Source organism: Macrobrachium nipponense, chromosome 39 (assembly GCF_015104395.2).
Source record: "Macrobrachium nipponense isolate FS-2020 chromosome 39, ASM1510439v2, whole genome shotgun sequence".
In the NCBI taxonomy this organism is placed as follows: domain Eukaryota; kingdom Metazoa; phylum Arthropoda; class Malacostraca; order Decapoda; family Palaemonidae; genus Macrobrachium; species Macrobrachium nipponense.
In genome coordinates, this window is record NC_061099.1 from 3513502 (window position 1) to 3538812 (window position 25311).

General features: G+C 37.1%; 1 protein-coding gene across 13 annotated transcripts in view; it reads right to left on the bottom strand.

Moving 5' to 3' along the window:
• Positions 1–25311, bottom strand: part of LOC135210038 (protein still life, isoform SIF type 1-like) — a 457406-nt gene that overhangs the window by 328876 nt on the left and 103219 nt on the right. For 8 of the 13 annotated variants that reach the window (XM_064242818.1, XM_064242813.1, XM_064242815.1 and 5 more), the window contains 3 exons: positions 24485–24652; positions 21423–21731; positions 6861–7038 (listed from right to left, as the gene is read on the bottom strand). In XM_064242818.1, the coding sequence (XP_064098888.1) occupies positions 6861–7038; positions 21423–21731; positions 24485–24652 (655 nt within the window). Of the gene's footprint in view, positions 1–6860; positions 7039–20688; positions 20929–21422; positions 21732–24484; positions 24653–25311 lie in introns of all 13 variants that reach the window. The other 5 variants (XM_064242819.1, XM_064242811.1, XM_064242822.1 and 2 more) reach the window with 3 other exon arrangements.

Consider the following 25311-nt stretch of genomic DNA (forward strand, 5'->3'; position numbering starts at 1 on the left):
CGGCCTCTTGCCCCCTTTAGTAGTAGGCTATGACCTTCCGTTTGAGAGTGATCACCTATCGGTCGCTGTACCAATCACGACTGGCCATGGGCCCAGTCGGTCTACTACCTCCATAGTAGTAGGCTACACAGCCTCCAGTAGGTGTCTGTCTCTGATCGGGTATTGTGGCCAAGCGATCATGACCTCCCCCTCCCCCCCACTTCCCAGCTCAGCTCTGCCTGACGCTGTCTTACAGCTCGCGGTGCTAGTAACCTTACCGATGAACGGCCGCTAGAGTTTTTCGTTCAAGTGGGGGAGGTAGGGGTCGGAGATGGAGGGTTACTGGTATTATATGTAATCACCTTGATGTCTCCGAGTGAGTAGCTCTGCCGGCTTGATAGTGGTCTAGCATCACACCAGCCAGCGGGCAGCGCACCGGATTGTACATTTATACTGCTCCGCCGCTCAGTTGTCTCTTCTCCCCGTTGTCTCCGCCGTCTCACTCAAGGAGAAATGGATCGGGCTGGGAGTTGCGCTCCCCCCCCTCGATGCGTTCAGGCTCAGGTATAGGATTTACCTTCTCCTGTTCTGCTCATTTCAGCCCGGTTCCGCCGGCACTGCTTATGGCAACGAGATTATGAGACTCTGAGTAGGCTAAGCTCTTTAGGGATTACTCCTGGTTACCAGATATATATATATAAAAACTCTATAGATAGATATCTCCGGACCTTTAAGGTTCCGATGTAGTGTGACTCACCATCACACTCGCCACCGGAGTTATTATACTAAGTTTCCGCAGCTCAGTTTCTGTTCTCTCATTTTGTTCACAATTCCGGTGGGGACGGTAGATGGTTTAAGTATACGACTACGACAATTCGTAGCCTTCTGATTCAGTTCGACCGGACTAGCGATTAGGACTTTCCTTCTCTCCGGTCCAGCGTGTCCCAGACCCCATACACTGGGGTGACCTCTAGCTTCCGGAGGACGGAATCCAGAGCAGGCGAAAACATCCAGAGTTTTCTTTTATTCACTCTGAAGGGTGCCCCGCTACCCTTTTCAAGCCCTGCGGCCATGTACATAGTTTGTCGGTCGCATTCCAACTGCGCCGTGCAACTTGAGGGCTACATGGTCCGGCATCCCAACACGTGTACCGTCTGCTACGACAAAAACCGAGATCTCTTCCTAAGGGATCTAAACCGGCCCCAAAGCCGTCGACCTCTGCTACTAAGTCACCTACTGTTAAAGCTTCTCCCCCTCCTGAGGGGTCGAGAGCCAAGTCCTCCAAATCTAAGACGATGGAGTCCAGATTTAATCAGGAGCCATTCGCTAACCTTCTAATGTTGAAGGTTAGGGAAGTAGTTGATGAAAGGCTTGAGTCGATACGATTCGCCTCGGGCACAGATACCTCCGGCCAGACAATAACGTCCCTGACCGAGAGGATCAGACCCCTGGAGGAAATGATGACCGGTTTCCACCAATCCGGAACCACGGCTCTGACCATGACAGTACGGGATAAGTTTAAGCTGCCGCCATTTGAGAATAACAACCTGTGGCGACAAGCATTACATGCCCCATTCTCAGATGGGAAGTTGACGATCGAAGGGTGTGGAACCCGCCCGGTGGAGGACTTTGAGTTCTTCACGGGGGGGGTCTCCAATTCCCATTCCCCGGACTCGTCAGGCTAGTGGAACATGCGCTAGTCAGAGTATTTAAGGTCCCGAAGGAGACAGTGATCTTCCCTAGGGACCAAGCTCAAGCTGTATGGGTTCGCAACCTTTCTGAATGGGGATGCGTTAACACCAAACTGACGCCCCATAAAGGTAGCTTCACTATGTTTGTGACCCCAGAAGGAGTACAACCAAAGTGGCGGAACTAACCATGCAAGCTGCGGCGGAGGATAAACCCTTACCAGCTCTAAAGGAGATAGAGGCTACCTCTCTACTCTTCCCCGCAGATGTAGAGTTCTGGGATGACCCTCTGGCTACGTTTACGGCAGGTAAACTCGACCCGTTTTGCGCCCCCACCCTTGGTCAAAGAGGAATTCGAGGCAAGAACCAGATTAGGAAGGTCGATCAACTCAGTCACTGCGGCAGAGTTGGCCGCGTCATCCTACACTGAAGAACAGTATTTCCGGGTCCTCACGAAAGCCCTGTTGCAGACTTTCCAAACGGACCTGTACGATTTCATTATGGCGAGACGAGCCTGCAGAAAGTACGTCCTGGCGAGTGCCTCTATAAGGCACGAGCCTAACACTCATAAATTCCTCAATATGGGGAGAAAATCTGTTCCCGAAAGACGAAGTTAACAACGTCTTTCATGAGGCAGCCAGAGCTAACCAGAGTCTTCGGGTCCGTTGGGGACTTCCTTTCAAAAGGAAGTTTGATGGCCCAGGACCCCAATCCAGACCTAGGAAGAGGCCAAGGAAGTTCCATCCCTACCGGACCTCTCATCCTCAGGCGATAGTGCAAGCGGTCCGGTCTCTCAGGTCGGTAAGCCTTCAACATCTAAGGCTCAACCGCAGCAGCAGCTTGTTCTGGTACAAACTACACCGGCTCAGCAGCCTTCAGCCTCAACAGCCATAGTAACCTCCCCAGCCTTCAACCCCTCCTATGAGTCGCGAGGCGCATTTCGTGGCTACAATAGGCATGCCAGAAGTAGCAGTCAATGGTGGCACCTGGCTACATGGCGGAGCAAGAGGTAGAGGCTTTGGAGGAGGCAGAAGAAGAAGCAGACCTGCAGCCAACCAGTGAGAGCCTGCAGGTGGGAGGGAGATTATATCTCTTCTGGGACCATTGGACCTTCAGTCCATGAGCCCACAGTATATTCTCCAAAGGTCTAGGGTGGAAATGGGAGAAAGGGCCCCCTCCACTGATCAGTTTTCACCAGACTCCGACAACGGACCTTCTAGACTATGCCAAAGATCTCCTCCAAAAGAAGGCTATAAATGAAGTAACACGCCTAAAGTTACAAGGACGTCTGTTCAGTGTCCCAAAAAAGGACTCGAACAAAAGGAGAGTGATTCTGGACTTTTCCCGTCTCAACTATTACATTCAATGCGACAGATTCCGCATGTTGACCGTCTCGCAGGTGCGGACCTTACTTCCCCGTGGGACCGTCACCACCTCTATAGATCGTACAGACGCTTACTATCATGTTCCGATAGCAAGGAACTTCTCTCCGCACCTAGCCTTCAAACTAGGAAAACAAGCTTACTCATTCACAGTCGTGCCGTTCGGGCTCAACATTGCACCCAGGTTATTCACCAAATTGAGAGACATGATAGTTCAAGAGCTAAGAACTCAAGGGATAATATTAGTAGCCTATCAAGATGACTGGCTCATTTGGGCAGCCAGCGACGAAGAGTGTCTCAAGGCAACAGTCAAGGTTAAAAAATTCTTGGAATTTCTGGGTTTCCAGATAAACAAGGAAAAATCCCGGCTCGTTCCGGCTTCCCGCTTTCAATGGCTGGGAATACAATGGGACCTAATCAAACACAAACTATCTCTACCATTCAAGAAGATCAACGAGATAGCGAAGGCTACGAAACAGTTCCTCAAGAACAAAAAGGCTTCTCGGCGTACCCAGGAGAGAATCCTAGGTTTGCTACAATTTGCATCAGTGACGGACGTCCTATTGAAAGCCAGATTGAAGGATATCAATCGAGTCTGGAGGAAGAGAGCCAACATCAATCTCAGGGACAAGATCTCAGTAATTTCACCCATTTTAACAAAAAGGCTCCGCCCATGGACGGAACGCCGCAACCTGGCCAAGTCAGTACCATTGCAATTCCCTCTGCCGTCTCTAACTATCCCCACGGATGCATCTCTGAGCGGCTGGGGAGGCTATTTGCAACACAAGAAAGACCAGGGAACGTCGGATGTTCCGCCAGTTCCACATCAATATTCTAGAAGTGATGGCCGTTTTCCTGACCCTAAAACGACTGACTCCGGCCAGGAACAGTCATATAAGGATAGTCTCAGACAGTTCAGTAGTAGTCCACTGCATAAACAGGGGAGGCTCCAGGTCAAGCAAACTAAATCACGTAATGATTGCGATATTTTCGTTAGCAACGAAAAATCATTGGCACTTGTCAGCAACTCACCTGGCAGGAGTAAAAAATGTTATTGCAGACGCACTTTCCAGGACAACTCCACTGGAGTTGGAGTGGTCCCTGGACAAAAAGTCGTTCCGGTGGATTTGCAATCAAATCCCGGACCTTCAAGTAGACCTATTCACCACGGAATCCAATCACAAACTACCATGTTACGTGGCACCCAACCTGGACCCTCTAGCTTACACCACAGATGTGATGTCCATAAATTGGAACAATTGGCAGAAGATTTACCTGTTTCCATCGGTGAATATTCTGATGAAGGTCCTGTACAAGCTAAGATCTTTCACGGGACAGGTACCATTAGTGGCTCCCAACTGACCAAAGAGCAACTGGTTTCCGCTTCTTCTAGAACTGAATCTCCGGCCCAAACGGATGCCCTGTCCAGAACTGAGACAGGTAGTACAAACTCAGACTGTGTCAGCTTCCTCAAAAATTCTGAGTGCCCTAACTTTATGAACTTCATGAAGTTTACGGCCCAAAAGGATGCTAGTATTTATCCACTGAACATCTTATTCATAGAATCAGATAAAAGAGAATCAACGCTCAGGCAGTATGATTCAGCAGTGAAGAAGTTGGCCATTTTTCTAAAAGATTCAGTTGCTCAAAATATGACTACAAATCTAGCAATTTCGTTCTTTAGAACTCTATTTGAGAAGGGCCTAGCCGCTAGTACCATTACTACGATCAAATCGGAAGATTTTTCAGCTTGGCTTTAACATTAACTTGTCAGATTCATACTTCTCTTTGATTCCAAGAGCATGTGCACGCCTGAGACCAATAGACCGCCCCCAAACGGTCTCCTGGTTTTTTAATGATGTACTTAAATTAGCCTCAGACACTGACAATGAGTCATGCTCATATATAACCCTTCTCAGAAAGGCCTTATTCTTAATAGCCCTGGCTTCAGGTGCCAGAATATCTGAACTCTCTGCTCTCTCTAGAAATCCAGATCATGTGGAATTCCTCCCGTCGGGTGAAGTATTACTATCCCCAGATCGGAAGTTCTTGGCTAAGAATGAGGACCCACAAAACAGATGGGCTCCATGGAAGATTATTCCTCTGACACAGGACGCATCATTGTGTCCTGTAGTTACTCTTAAATCCTATCTGGCCAGGACTTCCAAAAAATCATCAGGCCCCCTTTTGTTAGAGAGAAAGGCGGTATGATTTCTCTTAAAGGTATTAGACAACAAATACTCTACTTTATTAAACAGGCCAACCCGGATTCAGTCCCACATGTCCATGACATCCAAGCAATGGCTACCTCCATTAACTATTTTCACAATATGAATTTTGAAGACCTAAAGACATATACGGGTTGGAAATCTCCAGCAGTATTTAAACGCCACTATCTCAAGAACTTAGAGGCCCTTAAATTCTCAACAGTGGCTGCAGGGAGCATATAGTCTCTCCTGAATGACCGAGTCTTATCAACTCCTTCCCTTAGCCCTTTTTGTCAGTCCCCTTTCCCTTAAATACTCTCTTCTTCCTACCTGCCTCGCTCGTATTCCCTGCCAACCCTCTCTCTTCCGGGCCGGGCTGGTTTGATTGCCATCCCATCACTGGAACTTGTACATAGCATTGAGACCATATTGGTTTTCCTGACATGTCTGTACATACTCTATCGTATATTGCTTCAGATACCAAGTGTTAGATAATTTTATTATTACTAGTTTTAAGCTCTAGTTTAAGTCCTAGTTTTAATTAGTAAATAAGTTATCTGCCTTATTATGGCATTAAATTTATTCTTTAAGTGAACCTTAGGTTTCATTATCCCCTTTTATATACTTGTTTGGTATCTATTAAGCTTGGATGGCAATTCTCTGATACTTTTTCAATGGCAGACACAGGTCGAACACAGAAAAGGGATTTTGACAAAGGAAAAATCTATTTCTGGGGAAGACCTGTGTTGCCCGGTGAACCCATCCCTTCTTCTTTCCCCACCCTAAGCCAGTCCAAGCTTGGCCGACTATTCCAGGAATAAAGATGGCGGTCGGGTAGTAGTAGTAGTAGCGAGAGCAAGCAGAAGGTGAGGGGAGTAACCTTTGTGATGGCTCTCGCCGTGGGAGGAATTTTGGAAAGGAATCCTCTAATTGGTAAGAAGACCTGTTGGTACTGGCTTCCACTCGCCCTAGTGCTTATACCGACGCCCTTGAAGTGTTCGAGCTGAGGGTAGTAACTTCAGCTTACCATGCTAGCTTTTTCTCTGGTATATTTAGGATCTATTTATACTAAGAAAAGTGAGCTACAGGAACTTTTCACCAGGCGACACAGGTCTTCCCCCAGAATAGATTTTTCCTTTGTCAAAATCCCTTTTTTCATAAAAGAAAAAAAACTTCAAATATTGATTATTTTGCATTTTTTGGAGTCACATTTCTTCTATCAGATTGGTGAAATAACCCTGGAACATGCGCTGTAAACCTGGAAATAATTTCTGATGAATACAATTGAAAAGTGTCGTAACTTCGGAACGTCGTAAGCCGGGGACTGCCTGTACTGTACATTTTTATGTAATTTTTTGTGAATAAATGCACTTTTTGTGATAAAACTATTAAATACCCAGGTATGTACGTATAAGCATTTTTAGGGGGTTATTTTGTTTGAACTACCAAAATAGGCATTTCTAAGCATTTTTAGAGGGATTTTAGGTATTCGCGGATTTTAGCTATTTGCCGGGGTTACAGTACCCATCCTCCATGAATACCGGGTCCGCTGTAATAGTAATACTAATAATAATATATTAATAGTAATAATAATATAAGCATACCTTCGATCATGATCACTCATGTAGCCTCTGTCATGCAAGTCACGACGGCTTCCGTAGCTGTCATTACGATCACTAAAGTAGCCACTGTGATCACGGTCGTCCCTAAGTGCTGCCGCTGGCAGAGATCTCTCAGAGCCTCGCTGACTTGCTGGAAGCGTTCCATATTTATTGACAGTTCCTGTAGGAAAGAGCAATGGGTCAGATCCACGTCCATGGAAAGTTCTTTTATGGGGCGATGCTGCAGCCACCACACACCTTTGGAGAGCCTTGGCTTCTGTCTACCAGCTGAAAGGTCAACACCATTGCCGAAGAACTAGGACCTAGCGCAAAAGCTTGGTAACAAAAGCTGCAACATCGCCTATAACACAAAACCAATCTGATGCAAGGCACTTTCCTCTCTAACACACACACATGCAAGGCAAATCTCTACTACAAAATGCTCTACGGCCATGCTATGAGTAGTCTGATTATAATGACTCAAATTAGCAAATATTGAATACATTTACATTATCTCAACTTCAACTACAGTTTCAAATTCCCTCTATACAGACAAACTTTATAAAGGTTTATATAGAGCTGTCTACAATATATCCTATTCTATCATTATAGATATAAAAATGACATCTACTGATTTAAACTGTATGGATGTAAATATCTTTACCAAATTAACACTAGCAAAATAAACTTATGATTAGCACAACATGCGTGAGTGTGAGGGGTGGCTGTTCAAAGGCGCGGCCGTAAGTGGAACATCGAGTCATCTGTGGGGCGTCAGCTGAGAAAGAATGAAGTCTTTCGTAGGCTTCAACAAACTGTACCAACAACACCTCCCTGTAACTCAATTCTTTGCCCTGATGGTACTGCTAAGGTGAAACATAGTCAGAAGAAGCAAGGTGGTATAAAGATGGAGGTTCTTAGGATAGGGGGTAACCTTTTCATTGAAGTTCCAATTGTAGCTTGCCACTTTCATCAGATTTATAATGGTCAGATATTTCTCTGGACTGATGCAATCAATGATGAATTAACTTTACCTTCTCTATACATATTAAAACTAGATAAATACTGTATGCTATTTCCTTCCATGCTCTACAACACATTAGTTTTATCATCTCTTCCTGCTAAAATCCCCTTAGCAACTTCTATGAACTCTTCCATACATGAAGAAAGTCATTCTCCTGGCATTCTGGCTGACAAAAATAATAATGATAATCATATTCAACGATGATAGAAAAATGCATCAGCTTTTATGAACCCATTCAGCATTTCAGATTCTCAAAGTATATTGGTTTGTCAGCAACCTACTACATGAGCCCCAGGCTTAGTGAGCTACACAAGTTATTTCTTAGTCAGCTATTCTGAATCTAAGATGGATCTTGTTTCCATTAAAATTAGTGATTAAGAATATTTTGTTAAATTCCTTTTACTCCAGTTTGGTTGTGGTGATTACTGGAAAGACATTTTTAAACCAAAACAGGTTTGTTTGAGATACGTTTAGCTTAGCATAACTACAAATTAGGCTATCATTTGTTCTCTTAACCCAAGATGATTAGCTGTAAATAGTTTTATAGCAAGCAAGTCATCATTTCAGCCTAAAGTAAAGGCTACTTGGAGACTTTGGTTAGGCTAGATGTGTACTTATAATGCTACGTCATTGTCTGACGCTATGACTAGGTCTGCTTCATGACAAGATTAAGAATGTCCCTTTTAGTTTTTGGTAGATTTACTTTGTGGGTTTGGGAACACTAGAGCCATTGTTACCCTGTTAAGTTGCTAAAATTTTATTTCTAATATTACTCGTAATGATAAAAGCCGGATTACTATTATTTATTTATCGTCAACTTGCCTTAGCTGCTGTCATTTGTACCACAAAGACTTTCACTTCATATACGTTTAGATCTATGCAATACTGTATACTCTGATTCATTTCCCCTTTCTCTAGTTTTTGCAATGCCCTGTTAAATTTGCTCTAAATACAAGTGTACGTACTTAAAAAAAATAAACATTTTATGTCTTTAGCTTATATATCTCTCTTAATAATGAAAAGAAACAGATGTTTATCCCACACTACCACATTTAACTGAGCACAATACATAATGGAAAAAGTCCCAGAGTGAGTAAGGATGAATCCCTTACATTTTAGCAGGGGCCAGGCAGGAAAGAATGTGAATGAGAGGTTAAGGCAGATTCCTTCTTGTAGCCAAAAAATCTATTCATTGTTTATTACCTGTGAGGTTGATCACCATTGCTGATAATACTTTTTCTTTCCAGGTTTGTTTTATTAGCACAGTGCTAGATGTCTTTCTCTTCCTTTTTTGTGATTTAGAAATGCATAACAGGAAGGAAAAAATATTTTTCAGAGTCTAAATGAGCCAAATTTCAGGCTATCAGGACTCCAGCCTTTCAAATGATAAGATACAATTTTCACACGTTTTAAGATAAAAACAATATCCAGGTGCTCATTCACTGGCAAGTGGGGCACAGCTAGACTTAACTTTTGCAATACTTAAGATAACATTTAAAATAGGGACAAGGATCCAGTCTTGGATAAGAATGAACCACTTTGATAATGAATTCAATGACCCCAGTACCTTTTCATCCTACCCAAGAAGAGCTACACGGCTCATAAAGTCATCTCACTGAGAAAAGGGTATCATCCCCAAACCCTCCAATCCAACCTTATTTTTTTCATTTATTCAATTTATCCATTTTCAAAGCAAGATGAGTAAAGTTCCACTAGTCAATAAACAGAAATGTTGATGTATATTTCCAAAATTAAGTTGTAAGATAGGTAAAAGGTGACCTTTCTTTTGCAAAGGGAACCTGCACAAAAGGGAGAAATAATTTCGGATATTTACAAATTTTTTTAAGTTTCAAGCTCAATTTTCTCCTTTATAAGAGAAATTACTGAAAGTAGCTTACAGTCTGAACTATTGTTGTATATATGAATAGAAACCTAAAATAACACTATAAATTTTACTTCCCTCTTAAAAAATATCTGTAGTACTGAGAAAATTCAAGAAATAAATCATACAAAAAACAGGAAAAATTAAACATTAGTTCAGTGACAATTAGAGCACATGAATTTCCAATCTATCTAGAAATGTTTGAAACATCAACCTTGCACTGATGGCTAACTAAACTCACTGTAACACTAAAATAACAACTTAGGAATAGAAAACAAGCAACATGAATAAAAACTCTCTCCAACAATCTCTCATAATTGCATTTGAGCTGCAACACCTTTCTTTTCTTCTCCAACTAAAGCCTTCACTAAATTAATGAGTAATAAACAAAACTGCATAGGAGAGAAAACACAAAAAGGCAAACTTCAATCCATAAAAACTGCCCAAAAAAGATTCAATACACAGAACTTTTAATGCAAAATATTAAAGGTAATAGTAGATGCATTATGGGTTAAAAATTGCATACCTACACAAAATTACTGCAGCAACAAAGCAAAATGGAATGAGCAGTACAACCAAGCCACAAGACTCAAAAAAATATGCATGCAGCCAGTTTGCAGAGAACAATACTCTCTGTGGCATACAACCATCTGCTTTCTGCTACGAAATACAACCTTATATGACAAATTTTTAAGATATCTTCATTTCAAATTTTGTAAATCAAACTCCCAGTGCCAGGCCGATACCATCATATGAACAAATGAAAACAGTCATAAATGTGGATTTTATTTTTCCAAGTAAAAAAAGGTGGTGGGGAGGATAACATAAATGAAAATTATAGCCCATTAAAACAAGTCATTACAAAAATTTGTGGCCCCTAAAAAACCATATGAGGACTCTTGACTATTTTTGTACCAATTATTTTTGTACCAATTATTTTTGTACCAAGTCAGCAGGCCTTCTCTAAAAAAGCATTCCGGATTCAAAAATACACTTTCTCAGCTGAACCACATTTTGTTTAATTTACATACTATATTCCCCTAGCAATGAGACACACTCTTGATACTAGCATCACTTCAGCCTATTAATATTCCTTGAAAAAGGTTGAAGCAGCATCCTCAAAGATATCTAAATTGTTTCTAAATGGTTTATTTGGTTCTAAATACTTCCCAAGCACAAAGTACTGCTTGATGACACAATACTAGCAATAAAAATATTATATAATGAAGTCTACAACTCATATCAGTTCCAAAGAATAAACAATTAATCAAGTTGGAAAACATGATAAAAGAGTTGGAGCATATGCAACAATCCCTTTAGTTGCCATGAAGACATACCCAACTACAATAAGGGTCTATCGCATATGTATAGATACACACTGTCATAAACTAAAGTCCCTGTAAGGGGTGGGGTGCAACTGAGGGGAGGGGAGTTACAATGACCCTTCAGCCACCAACTGTATTGCTTTCTATCTAATATTATTTTTCATTTGTTCCCTTTGGTATCTTTCTACTTGACTTGTTAACTTTACCTCACCCTGATTTAAATCCTCATTGAAGGACATTTAAGACTCTCAAAATTTGACTTAGTTGTCTCATTATGCACAACTCTCATCTGCCAGGTCAACATAATATCCACTAAGCCACAGAGGGCCTTCTGTCGCGGTGTGTATATAGTGTTAATGTGATGCATCATGACAAATTGATGCAAGATAAACAAAAATATCAAGGTTTACTCAACTGGAAAGCTTCCAGAAAACACTAAAGCAAGGATTCTAGATCATTATAAAGCATGACATATGTTTTGAACAACTACAAACATTAATATGGAAGCATACAATAATGTAAAAATATATGGAGAAATTTCAGTTCATTTTAGATAACTCTCATCCATAGTGTAGAAGAGGCACAATAATCTTGCCTGGAAAGAGAAAACTATCTTAAAATTGTAGGCTACCTGGGACTGCAAGTCACTCAGGATTCCAGAAAACCTCAACAAAGTTACGAGATGAGGCATTATGGCTAAAATGCATCAAAAGTGCACAACCTTCACAATATACTTCATTGAGCTGAAACCTGCAAATAACATGCAATTGCCAAGAGATACAGGCATAACATACTAAGAACAACAACAGTATTAACAGTGACTAATTTACAATAATTTTCAGTATCACTTTGTACTGTGTTGCACAACTGATATACTACTGTCATCACCACAGCAATTCAATTACAATTTTCATTTAGAAAATTGCAAATGGGGAATAAGGGAAGAGATGTTTCTGGAAACTCCCTACAAATTACTCAGTCTGCTATAAAACTGAAAACCAAAAAAACAAAAAAACAAAACAAAAAAGATAAATGAAATAAAATTACACTGTCAAAGATCACCTCACCAATATCTGAATTATATGACTAAAGGATTCTCAACATCACCCACCCAAAACAAGTCCCACTGCTCATGATGGTTGAGAAGGTCACCACAAACCAATATAACATTTTCACTGTCTTTCTTAGAGCACCATTCTAATACTTTTCAAATGTAAAGCTAAATCAACTGGATAAAGACAAACCTACAAAAAATACTTCATAAAAATACTTTCTTGCAATCTTACTTGAGTTTTAAATAACTTCCTACTTTGAATGTACCTGATCAAGATATTATGGCATGTAAAACATACAAAATTTGTTCCTCTTGTACGTTAAAACCTAACATAATCATCACTTAATGTGCAAAACAGACAATTATAAGAATTACAAAGAATCTAATAATGCTATTATCCAATGATGGTCCGATGGACAATACCAGCTGTCTTTCAAAGCATGATTAGCTCAAGGAATTTAGAGAGACTTGTATACTTAGTCAAATGGAAGACCATATTAGGGACAACAGAACCATCACAGCACCTATTTTCAGGGGAACATTCATAAAGTAATGTAATTTTCCACACACAGCACTTGCAGAAATCAAGATCAAAAGAACTACAACCATAACAAACCATTACAATGTTCTACTACTCTGAAACTTAAACAAAATCCTTTAATTCTAAGGAATTATTACTTAATGACATGGAGCATAACTGCTAAATAAGTTACAATGATAGACAAGATGCTACATGTTATAGAAAAATGGAATAAAATTTTATGAACAAATTGTTTTTCCCATCTAGTTTGATTGGCCTAAGTCCATAACATATCTGAAGACACACATAAAATGAAATGGCTTTTGTGTATTTAAATGGTATGTGGAGGATGGAGATCAAAATTTGTTCAGGCTATCAACAAACTAAGCATATGTATACTTGTATGTTTGTTATGGTGTGTTATTCAAAAACTATGCAAATTATGATGAAAAATTAAATACTTCATTATATAAGACTAAGTCATCTAGGACTAAAAATTCTTTTAGGCCAAAAGAAATGAAGCATATACCTAAAGGCTTACTGCCATTACATCAATCTCCTTTTCACTCAAGTGTAAATAATGAGAATGAAGACATTACAAATATTACCTTGCATTTTACTTACATTTTTATTCATTTGCTGATTTGTTAAATTATTTTTTTCTTTTCTAATAGCAAATAACATCAGCTAACAACCTCAAGGTATTATAAATCCTCGAATGCAAATCGTCTGTAGTATGTATAAGAGAAAGTTGGATGATTGACTTTTGGACTACTTGTCACGCTAAATAAAAAGACTTCTTAATGCCTTTATTGCACATCTGGGCAATGCTCAAGACACTCCATAGAAAAAGATTCACATTCCCAGTTCTACCTGGCTGAGTACATACAGCAATTCATACTTTTCCTCTCTGAAATAGTAATTTAAGGTAATAACACAGCTATGCTTTGATGGATTGGTTAGCGTTAGAAGTTCTCTCCCATAAGAGAAGATAGTATAACCCAAATCCTTAATAAAGGCCCTAGCCCAATGCACGACCACAACTTAGTCTTCAAAACTTTTGGGTACCAAAGGGATTCTTTTTTTCTTCTGTGGAATGTCTATACAATTCTGAGGAAGCATAATACGGCTGTATCAAGTTGTAATGGATTTATATTGAAAAATGGATTCTTTTGTAAAATAATAAATTTTTCAGGCTTAGAGAAATCCAAATTTATTACAAGTAAAAATAGAAAATGTTGAGAAATTTCTTTGCCAATAGAATCTAGATTTACAAGGTTATCAAGTCTCTATAAATTAGTTCAGAAGTCAAAACTAATTTACTTAAAGAATGGCAAAAAAAATATTACTTCTGCTCAAGCTACATCCTTTGTGCTTTCTTTTATTTCCACTTGCCCGAATAACAAAACAGCAGTAAAATACATCCACAGAAAAATTTCTATTCAACTTTGGTTATTCTAAAATCTCATGTATAAATCTAAGTTAGTCAAATATTCTGTAACAATCATGAAATGGTGAGCACTTTAACTTATGACCTACATACGTATACAGCAGATCTCATTTTACTTCAACTCTGCTCAAAAGCTATCATCAAATGCATTACTTATCTTTTTGGCTCCCTTGCCTTAGAAGTCTACAATCCATTTATCATATGAATGTCAATATATGATGCAAATTAATTTAAATTTAGAATTTGTTAACTACGTATGTACTATTATTTCTATGAACACAATATTCTAAATAAAACATAACACAGGAAGAAAATAGTAAGACACATTGCACATCTGCTTCTGAAGGTCTTATTGAATTAAAAAATAAAAACACCTGTAAGAGTTGCAATACAGGTTAGAACATGAGATTTTAAACAATAGCTGAAGACACATTTTTTGCATAAATAAATTTTTGTGTCCGTTTTGTTTATGGTATATACAGTACACTTACATGCAACAATGTGATCTAATAAAGAAGACGAATTTTAACATGAGGGGGATAAACTTGAACAAATAAAAAACACATGGGGAAATAGAAAAATGACTTTTTCCTTGTTATGTTCTGGTGTATTCCAATGTCATATCACAGAAACTCTTTAACAAACACAACTATTGAAGTATGAATACTAAGCATTGATAGCACTGGCATAAAAGTGTACACTTTGTACTGGAAAATTATATAAAAGCCAAAATGCCACCATGTTTCAATATATTATATTATATTCAAACATTTCTGCAACAAATATGACATTCAGTGACTTATGTCTCTATGGTAGAGCAAAGGGTTCACTTTTGCAAGGTTTATGATTCAATTCTTTGCTTTCTGTCCACCAGGGAACCCAGCTGTATGGTAACAGAAACAGTTGACATCAAGAAGTCTCACTGAAAACCAATCCCTTTGAAAGGAAAAAAGGAATATGGAGTAATTCTCTTATGGAGATCTAATTCAAGCATTATAGTCACGGAAGAACAGATAAAGCTGAATAAAACTCGTCAGCTTAACCACATATGCAAGTATGTCAACTGATGTGAACCATAACCTTTCATTATCTAATGAATGCAAAGAATTTCCACATTTTCTCAATAACTTGTATGAGGCTGATAGGTTGTCACATTTTAAGTTATTCTTCTTCCTAAAGCTTTCCTGCCCTTAAAATTCAGCAGCAGATTAAATACTTTTCCCAAAAATCTAATTACAAATTTCATAACAGCAAACAATTCCCAATATCTTTGTGCTAAGCTATTTCAAGTAACAGCAGTCTTTTCACCAAATCCATCTCTCTTTGGAGGGAAAATTAAATCTTTTTTTGTATAAGAAATGCTTTATACCGAAAAAGACATTTCCACTTCCTCTTCATGAGAGCTTGCTTAGCACAAGATCTCATTAAATGGAGAGTAATCAACACAGTTTAAAATTTGCTGCAGCATCACCACAGAAGACATTGCGCAGAGGCACCCAGCTCAGACACATTTTCTAAATATATCCCAATTCAAATATTCTTGGTACATATTTAGGCTTCATCATAAACAGATGACAAGTGACAAGCTACAATAAATGCATTACGGAAGTATCATGCTATGAGTATACTCTTCCTTCATCCCTTTTTCTGAAAGGTATGGAGTGTAGATAATTTCTAGAAATCAATCTTGATGGAAAATGTAAAAGAAGGAAGTAGTACATAAAAGAAAGAAATAAAAGAATCGTGAAATGAATGAGGGAAAATACGGGAAAGGTTTGTTATTTAAAATGCCGAGGCAATTATAATACTATAGCTTGAGAAAAGTTATGCTGTACAACTTCTTTATGGAGCTATAAGTTATTTACAGCAATGTATAAATATATTTTAAGATACAAAATGCATAATACTTAAGCTGCCAACTATAAAGAATTAGAATAAATCATACCTCTACTTTATAGACTTGCTTCTAATGTTAGTTATGTATTTACATGTGGTTAAAATTATAAATAATAAATGTTAATAAAACTAGAGCAATAAGCAGAATGCAATCTATGAAAACATAAAACAAAAAATGAATTTCATTATACATGATGGGAATACAAAATAAGAACTTCAAGATTTGAATAAATAAATAAAACATTAAACCTCAAATGAAGTGAGCACCTTCAAAACTCATACAGCTTTAACACAAGTTTTCATAGACTTCCATACCTGCACATCTGAACTAAATCTTATTAAGTTAACAATAAGTAACTGAAGGAAAATACTATGAAAGGAGAACTTGAAGAATTCCATGTGCTTCATACCTTTGCCAAAATACTAGTGTTTTTTCTGTAAAACAATTTATTACACTTAAAAGGAAATGGCCATATCTATATATGAAAACATTTCTTGGCTAATTTCACTTAAATGTAGCCCTGTAATCCAAACTCGTAAATGACCTGAACCTCATAAATTTTAACCACTTGTAAGGTTAATTTTAAATCTAGCCACCTGTATATTATAATTTAAAACATCAAGGGAGAGAGAGACTAATTACATCTCATCACTGATATGTGACAATATGAACCATTATACTGATATGATTCTGTAGGGGTGTAAAATGTGCCCAAAAAGGAAACTTGAACAGCACATGAATATCAAGTGCATACTGGCTTCTGAAATGGGCATTCAAGATACTACACTAAACCGTCAGTTAGGCCCAAAAGAGACTAATCACTCAGCAATTGGCTGGGAATCAACACGAACGCTGTTCAGACAGTTTCATCAGGTGCCTTGCCATCATGAAAGATGATAAAAGGGAAACAAAGTACTTTTCACAAGTGAAAACTAATAATGTTCACAGAAGAAGCAATTGATCTCATAGCTCTCCATGCTTATCCTACAGTGTTTCTCTGTGTTTCAAAAAAAGCAAGCATATATCAAAACTACAAATACACAATTACACATGAAAGCTTTTATGTAAGTTTAGAATATCTAGCAAAATACAGTTCTCCAATGCTTCCACCAAAAGAATGGGAAGAACATCATGGTGTGAAAGAAGTAGGCAAACACATATACTGTACCATAAAATGCGTAAGTAAATACGTACTGTACTATATGCAACTTTTCAGTATACAACGTATGTGTATAAATAAGTGCACTTGTGCATCGCAGGTGCATACACATACAAGCACATACACATATGTGTGTACAGTATGTTTATAAATAAACTTTCACATGTAATTCACGGCTTAAGTGACATCATCAAGGGCAGAAAAAGGATAAGGGGAGTGCTGTTCCAATATTTAAATGTGCAACGAAAAAACAGCTTTATTCCAAATTGAAAAGCATAAAGAATTAACCATCTGTGTTTTCAAAGGTGACAATGCTCTGTAATGCATAGAATTAACATAGTTAAAATTTTATTAGCTGCATATAAAATGCTCTCAATAAAACTTGTAAAATTGTTGGATTTTCCTTTGAATGCCAGGTGATAAACACAAGTGAAAGTGAGAACATGGATTTGTTGCTTTCATTTCCTACTTTTCAAGAAAAAAATTTAAATCTCACTTTTAGTTCACATGGAATCTTAATATGATTGCAATTACTTCCAAACAGCATTGATTCATAAGTATTACAATGCATATATATATATATAAGTATCTGCTCACAAAGAACCCAACCAACATATCTCTTCAAAAAATTAAGACATTACTTGACTGGGTATCTTAGAGCTTATGACTGTTCTGCATACAACTATATCAAGACAGTTTATTCGAGCAAACAAAATACTTATGTGGAGATATAAACGAAAATACTTCAGTATTTGTACTGCAATATCGTATTTTCTCATGTTCTGAATGTTCTCTAGTGCAGGTAACACGGCCTACCCCCTTCCTTGTTTACTTCAAAAAATTGTGCACATAATTCTACCAAGCAGGCAAATACAGTTCAGGTGCATGGTGTTATCTTCTACAGTTAATAAGACTTTTTTTCTAGATTACTATCTATTCCTCTTAAAGCAATTTACCTCAGAGGTTAATGGTCCATTTCCTTCATGGAGAAAATGATTACATCAGTCAACAATAAAATTCCCATAACACTTCCAGCAATAGTGAAACAAATGGGGCAGTAGCATACAACTACAATATAACTTATAACAGCCATTTAAAACTAGACCCCCAGTGAAACACGAGAAAGAGAGAGACCAAAAAACCTCTTAAGAGTGAACTTAGGTGAGGCAAGCATTCTAATGGAGTGTATTCAACTGGCAACAGATCTAATTTCAGCATGTAAACAAAATTACTTGTCACATGGCCATTTCAGAATCACAAGCAGGAAAAGTAAAGTATCTAACCACTAGCTGCTTTCTTCATTAATTTTTGATGAAACAGAAACTCAGTGAGTAAGAATAGCTTACAGATTTTCTAGTTCATATACTGGCCATCACTGCTAGACACAGTACTGGGGAAATGAACCTGCTGTTCATGGTTGTATAGAATGTAATTTGGTCTACATAACTAAATAAGATCTGATGCCACCAGAATACATCTAGTCTTCCACAATGGGCTCAAGTTATCCTTAGGATCTTAAGGGATATAGGTCTTCTTAGAAGTTAGGAAAAGGAACACAGTGTCAATGGATATAACTACAAGAACTGTCAGACATACGTAATGAGAGAGAGAGAGAGAGAGAGAGAGAGAGAGAGAGAGAGAGAGAGAGAGAGAGAGAGAGAGAGAGAGAATGGGATTTTGAAAAAAATCTAAAAAACATGGGAATTAATCGGGATGTGGAGATATTATTTACAAAGACTTGAATGAATAGAAATCATGAACGAATCATAAATGAAATTATAATGATGTAAATGCATGAAATTCTGTTTAGGAATGATAAAAATCTAAAGCAATGAAGAATACAGTATATGCAAGGAGACATACTGTTAATAGCAAAAGCAATAGAAGAGTACAGTAAGGATGACAGAAAGTCAAACATTAACCTAGCAAGGCAGGGTAAGCCAGCACAACTTAGAGCTTGTCCCAAACCTGGATAAATAAGGAGGGTTGGTTCAGGAGGGACATCTGTCCTCACATACCTGCCAAAGCTAATCATGAAATAAGCTGTTCAAGGCAGAACCAGTTGAAGGAAGCACATCAAAAACAGCAACCCCATCAAGGGGTTAAACTGAGAAGAAAATTAAACATACAAAATGGAAACAATACCAAGAAAGGTTAAAAATTTAAGAGACACATACTAATAAAATCATAATATGATAAGCTAAAGAAAACATTAGAGAAAAATGACTGGAAGGGCAAGGAGTAAGAGGTGTAGCTAAACATATAAATTTTCTGGGATACAGAAAATTAAAACACGATCAGAAAATGGAAGAATGTAGGTAAATGTTAGAAGATTCATAAGGAAGATGATTTCCTATGAATCCTGAAGATTGACAAAATGAAAAATATCAGCAGTTAGATGACTATGAGGTATGTCTTTTCTTATCAAGTACATACCATAAATAAATAAAATTTTCAGTACAAAAAGTATCTGCAAAGTAGTTCTCCAAAGAACATCTAAAACTTTATGACAAAAGCAAATATAGAAGATATGAACCATTATAAAAATCTGGTAGTAAAAAAGGCACAAGATTTGAGTTTTTGGCTTCCTATCAAACTATGAAACCTCTAAGTACTTGAACTTGCTAACTGTCAGTGATTACAACTTCACTTGAAGCTGTAGCTCAGAAAATTCATAAGTTAGGTCACAATGTGGAAACAAACTGACAAAAAGTTGTTCAAGGCCTAAACTGAGGAAAATATGAAAAAAGTAAGGAGCAAATATGAAACAAAGATGCAGGGTATTACTATAAAGATTCATACACCAATGTAATAAAAAATAAAGGCAAGTAACATAATTATTTAAAGATACAAAGACTAAAAACAAAATTCAGAGATGGAACATCAACAGAAGAATGAAAATTCATGGTATGGAGTACGATACCAAGAGAAATACAAACTAAAGGAAATAGCATACGGTTAAATAAAACAATAATATCAATAACCTAGACAGGATTGGTAGAGATGGGACGGAAATAACACGGCAATGAAAAGTGGACAATAATGAAATACTGAATATGAAAAAGCAAATACAGTCGAGCATAAAACATGTGAATCTGAGAAAAAGAATAAACGAAAACTACTGGAGAACAGTATGAAATGAAGGAAAAGGACAAGAATAGGACCAGTTGGATGTTAATCAGGATAACAACAAAACTGAAAAGCATGCAAAAATAAAGAGGCAGAAGGAAATTGACATCTAAGAAAAACCCCAAAGGTGTAAAAGTAATGTGGTGATATGCAGGAGGATGAAAACTAAATCGCAGATGAAGGGATTACTGTGACCATGACTATAATTCAAGAAAATTAGCTGTGATGCTGACAGGTCCAGTAACTCAAAAGAAGGGATTGTATAACACATGGGAAGAAGAGTACAGTAATTCTGTCAGGGGAAGTAGCTGTGGAAGTGACAGGTTAGTAACAGAGGTAGTAGTAGTAGTAGTAGTAGTAGTAGTAGTTTTAGCAGGTAGCAGGAACTAACTTTTCCCGGAATCAGCAGGGGGGTGGACTTTAACATGAGGCTGCTGGAACTGCTGATACTGTTGTTGTTGTTGCTGTTGTTGTAATTGTTCTTGTTGCTGTTGTTGTTTTTGTTGTTGCTGCTGTTGTTGCTGTTGTAATAGTTTTTGGTGGTAGTGTTGTTGTATTTGTTGTTTTTGTTGTTGTAATAACATGTATTGTTGACTGTTTTTTCCAGTAGATTTCATGGCACCCGCTCGTTCTGCAAGTGAAGCAGCAGAGGAGGGTATGGATGGCATTAGTTCATTCATTAGTATTCTTCTCCTTAGCAGGTAATTAATCAAGAATTCAAATGCTTACTGTTCCTCTCCATTTTCTAATTCAACCATGCTTCAGATCCAGTGAAAAAGGAAATAAAAACAAAATAGTCTTATTTCCCAAAAATAAAACAAAATCATGGTGTATGATTAAAATAATACAAAAAACTAAAGGAATGCATTGACTGCATCACTTATTGAGGGTTTTAGAAATGCAAGATTGCAACTAATTCTTTACCTTCCTTTACAACATGATTGCTGCATGTTTTGATGGTATTGCCTGAGAAATCACTAGACACATTGAAAGTTATTTATACCTTGCATCCCATTAACAGAAGTTAGTTATCGGTGCAGTTAGAAGCATTGAGTGTTAGTTGCCGTAAACCACAGATCAAAGATAAGTTACTTCACTTGCAGTGCATCTTCAACAACACTTTACCTAAGCTTTCTGCCCTCTGCACTCCATGTACACTTGGGCAAGGGATGAGTGGCTCATCATTGATATATGCAGGTGAGGTGTGCCTTGCCTGGTACTTCTTATGAATGCGATTGATCTCCGAGAGAAGTTTTTGTCTTCTTCTCTGATCATAAACTTTAGAGGCAGAGTCCCTTGTCACTCCTATGGGATGCGAATTGGATGACGGCGTTGACTTCCATGACCCCGAGTGCCTTGGGGTGTCATCCACAGAATTTATGGGAGTGCCACTTGAGGATGGCCTGGACACTGACCCTTCTTCTACTATGGACTCTGCATAGATACTTATAACCATGAACACTTACACAGGCATTTCAATTTGCACAACAATAGCCTACTGGAATTCAATATAATATCTACGTAGTTGGTAATTGTGTCCTCTTTAACAATCTTTTACCAACATAAATCCCGCGTTTCATATAATCTCATTCCTTTTAGCAGTGCTAATTGCAGCAACTGGGAAAAATAAACCATAACTACAACCTGGCTGCAGAATATTAAAGTAGTACTAAATTATGCAAATTTTCTACGCAATAAGCAAATATAACAGAAATCAACTTGATGTTTGAGTTTCTGTTGAAGACACCAAAACTACGCATTTTTATACTTTAAATAACATGAAGAGACATTACATATGTTATGTAAACAACATGACTGAATAAAAAGGTAAACATTAGTAACAATCATGCAACATTTTCATGAAAGCATGTATTTCTTTTCTTTTCCCTTTTACTTGGTCAAATGGACACACAATACTGGCAGTGTCTCATGTAGGATGAGGGCATGTTCAGCAAGTTTCCACTGCTTATGAAAAACCACCAACACATTACATATAACAGTAAGATCATCTTATCATGTTCAAATTTTTAATGTATGTCACAGCCCCATGGAAAAAATAAGTAAAAAATCATAGTATAAATGTGTTACAAAGCTAAACTGTAAGGAATAATATGAATATTAGTGTTTCTTAGTCATCTAATTTCATACAACATAAAAAAAGAAATTGGAATCATAAAAAAAGAAATTGGAATTATAAGTCTGGATACCATTAAACTTAAATAAATCAACATCAGAATTAAAAGTTGTAGCTTTCAAAACAAAGAAAAATACAATGATGATTACTCTACACCAAACAAACAAAAAACTGTGCCAAAAATATAAGACAAAATCAACAGCACACACAATATTGAAAAATGTTGTGAGAGTGGTTTTCTTTCAACATTCACAACTTACTGAACATGTCCGAAAGGGCATCAATATAGAATTCTCCAGGGGTATTTATGGGTATAACTGGAAATAGACAGACACTGGAACACTGGTACAACAACACCAGCCAAACATATTATGGCATCATATACAAGCTGAGAAAAAAAAAAGGTACCAAGTCCACAAGTGATTGTTAAATACTAAGACACTTCAAAATACAAATTTAGGCTTACGGCTGAGGTATTTTTGATAATACATGCTTGGAGGTGCACAAAAAAATGATAAAAAAAATAAAACCATGTGCCAAAAAGGGGTAGAGTTTACAAAAAGCGCAAAAAGTGCAAAATTCCTGTAATTACAAAAATTCAAAATATGTAGATGGCTTTTAAAAAGTCTGCATCTTTAAAAACTTCAAAAACTTGTGGGACTGTGAAATAAAACTCCTGTCTCTTTCTAAGTCAAGAAAAGAAATATCGCCTACACACTTTGAAAACGAAATGAAATATGTATTCACAAACAAAATGAAGGTATATGATGATCATAGAGTAATAACAACTACATAGCAACTATAGTTTATAGTAATCATGGTAATAATAGAAAAAATAATCGTAATGGAATTACTGTAATGATATTAGAAATTATAAAAATACGTATATAACAATAATCATAAAGGGGAGAAAGCATTCCGTCTTTAATATAACAAATGGAATTCATCAAATACACAATAAGAGAAAATGAATCTTTTAGCAATCTGTACAAAATAAAGAGAGAGGGACTTCCTTTAGGGGCTGATAATGAGGGAAATTACGCTGGTCTGGATCTGCAAGCTCTGATTAGGCTCTAATTCAGTTAGACACAAACACCAAGAGCTTTTGTAAAACAATACTGGATTTTCAATAATGAGTCCTTAATCTCCTGGTAATAATATCCATTGATTATGTACATCTTTACAATAATAAACAAACTTTAATTTACATGGCCATTTTTTTCATGTTAACAAATATGCAACACAACTAACTTATTCGCGATGAAAAAGACATTAAAATTTAATGTTTTAAATAAAATATTTACGATACCAGCTTTCTAAGACTTCAGTAAAACAATTCATCAATTGCTTTTCAATGGTCAATTCTACTGGTCAGTAATTAATACAGATTTTATTCTTCCAAATTACATTACTGTATGTATTTGGTGTTTGAGTCATACTGACCCAGTCCATATATCTAGCAAATAATTATATTAATACTGTATACTATATCTGTTTTATATACATATACATGTTCACGTATATAATATATACATACATACACTATATATATATATATATTACTAAATATAGTATACAAATACTTTTTATATACACTAAAACTCTCATGAAACTAGTATCAATACTGCACTATTAGCATACCTAGAAGTTTATTTAGTCTAAAACAATGTTATACAAGTAACAAGTAGCTCTAATCATGATTAGTGAAGTACTTCTGCATAAATACATCAATAACATTTACATAAAGAACAAACTTATGTATACGTACATATATATAAATATATGATATTGGAATTAACTTAATATTTACTTCTATCTATATATTTATTTTATTAGTAATACTGAGTAAACTACTTTAATAATAATACGTACAAAAAAAATTTAATACAGAGAAGCAAATTCTAGCATTGAAAGATATCACTTGACATTACAACTAAACCTACACTTAAACAGCATAAATTCTTGAGGCAAACAAGTTAGCTGCTGCAAACTTCACTAGTATTTAGATGTAACAAAGAAAATGGGGCAAAGATTTGGAAAGGTGACTACATACCGAGATTTTCCATGCTCTGGGTAAGCAAAGCCTCAAAGGTATGGAGACTGTAACTCTCAGCGTCCATCCCTTTAGCCAAAGTGTTCCGCAGGTGCATTTCATACTCTTGCAACAGCTGGCTAGTGGGGGAACTTGGTGTTGCAACATTGTTCTCGAAGTCTGAATTACCTGCCGACAGGGATTCAGTTAGTCAAGACAGTCAAGCTGGGCAAGACAGGCCATAGAAGCTCTGAAACTAATTCAAAAAAACTCATTTCTATCCAAATCCTCTATGAAATCTCAATTTAGCTTTAGCTTTCAACTTTTAAGTAGAAATAACATGCTAACAGTCTACTTTCAATGATCTTCAGTTAATATTAAGCAATATTCTACAAAAGAAAGGTTGAAGCATCACTAACAATGAATCTCAAAAACATCAAATTACTTATAATCTACTGATCTGCAATGAAGCAACATCTATATAGTATTAATAATAATGAAATGTCTGTGACTTGATGGAGTCAGCCATCTACAATCTGATCCCAACCCTGAACTGGTAACCATTTTTATACTCTTCAAAGGACATCACCATCTGACAAAATATACCAATTCTTAAACAAAGGGTAATTATCACAAAATCTCTCTGAACAAAAACATTCTGACTTACTACAAATATATATACTGCATATATAATATGAATACATTTGAAACAATTGCTTGTATATTCAGAATCCAATCAAGAAGGTAAAGGATTTTTGTATTTTCTTCCTTTGTTCTTTTTCCATTCACAGAGAAACAGAGAACTCCTCACATCAGATGAGCAATGGAGGGTTTTTTTGGGTTTGGGG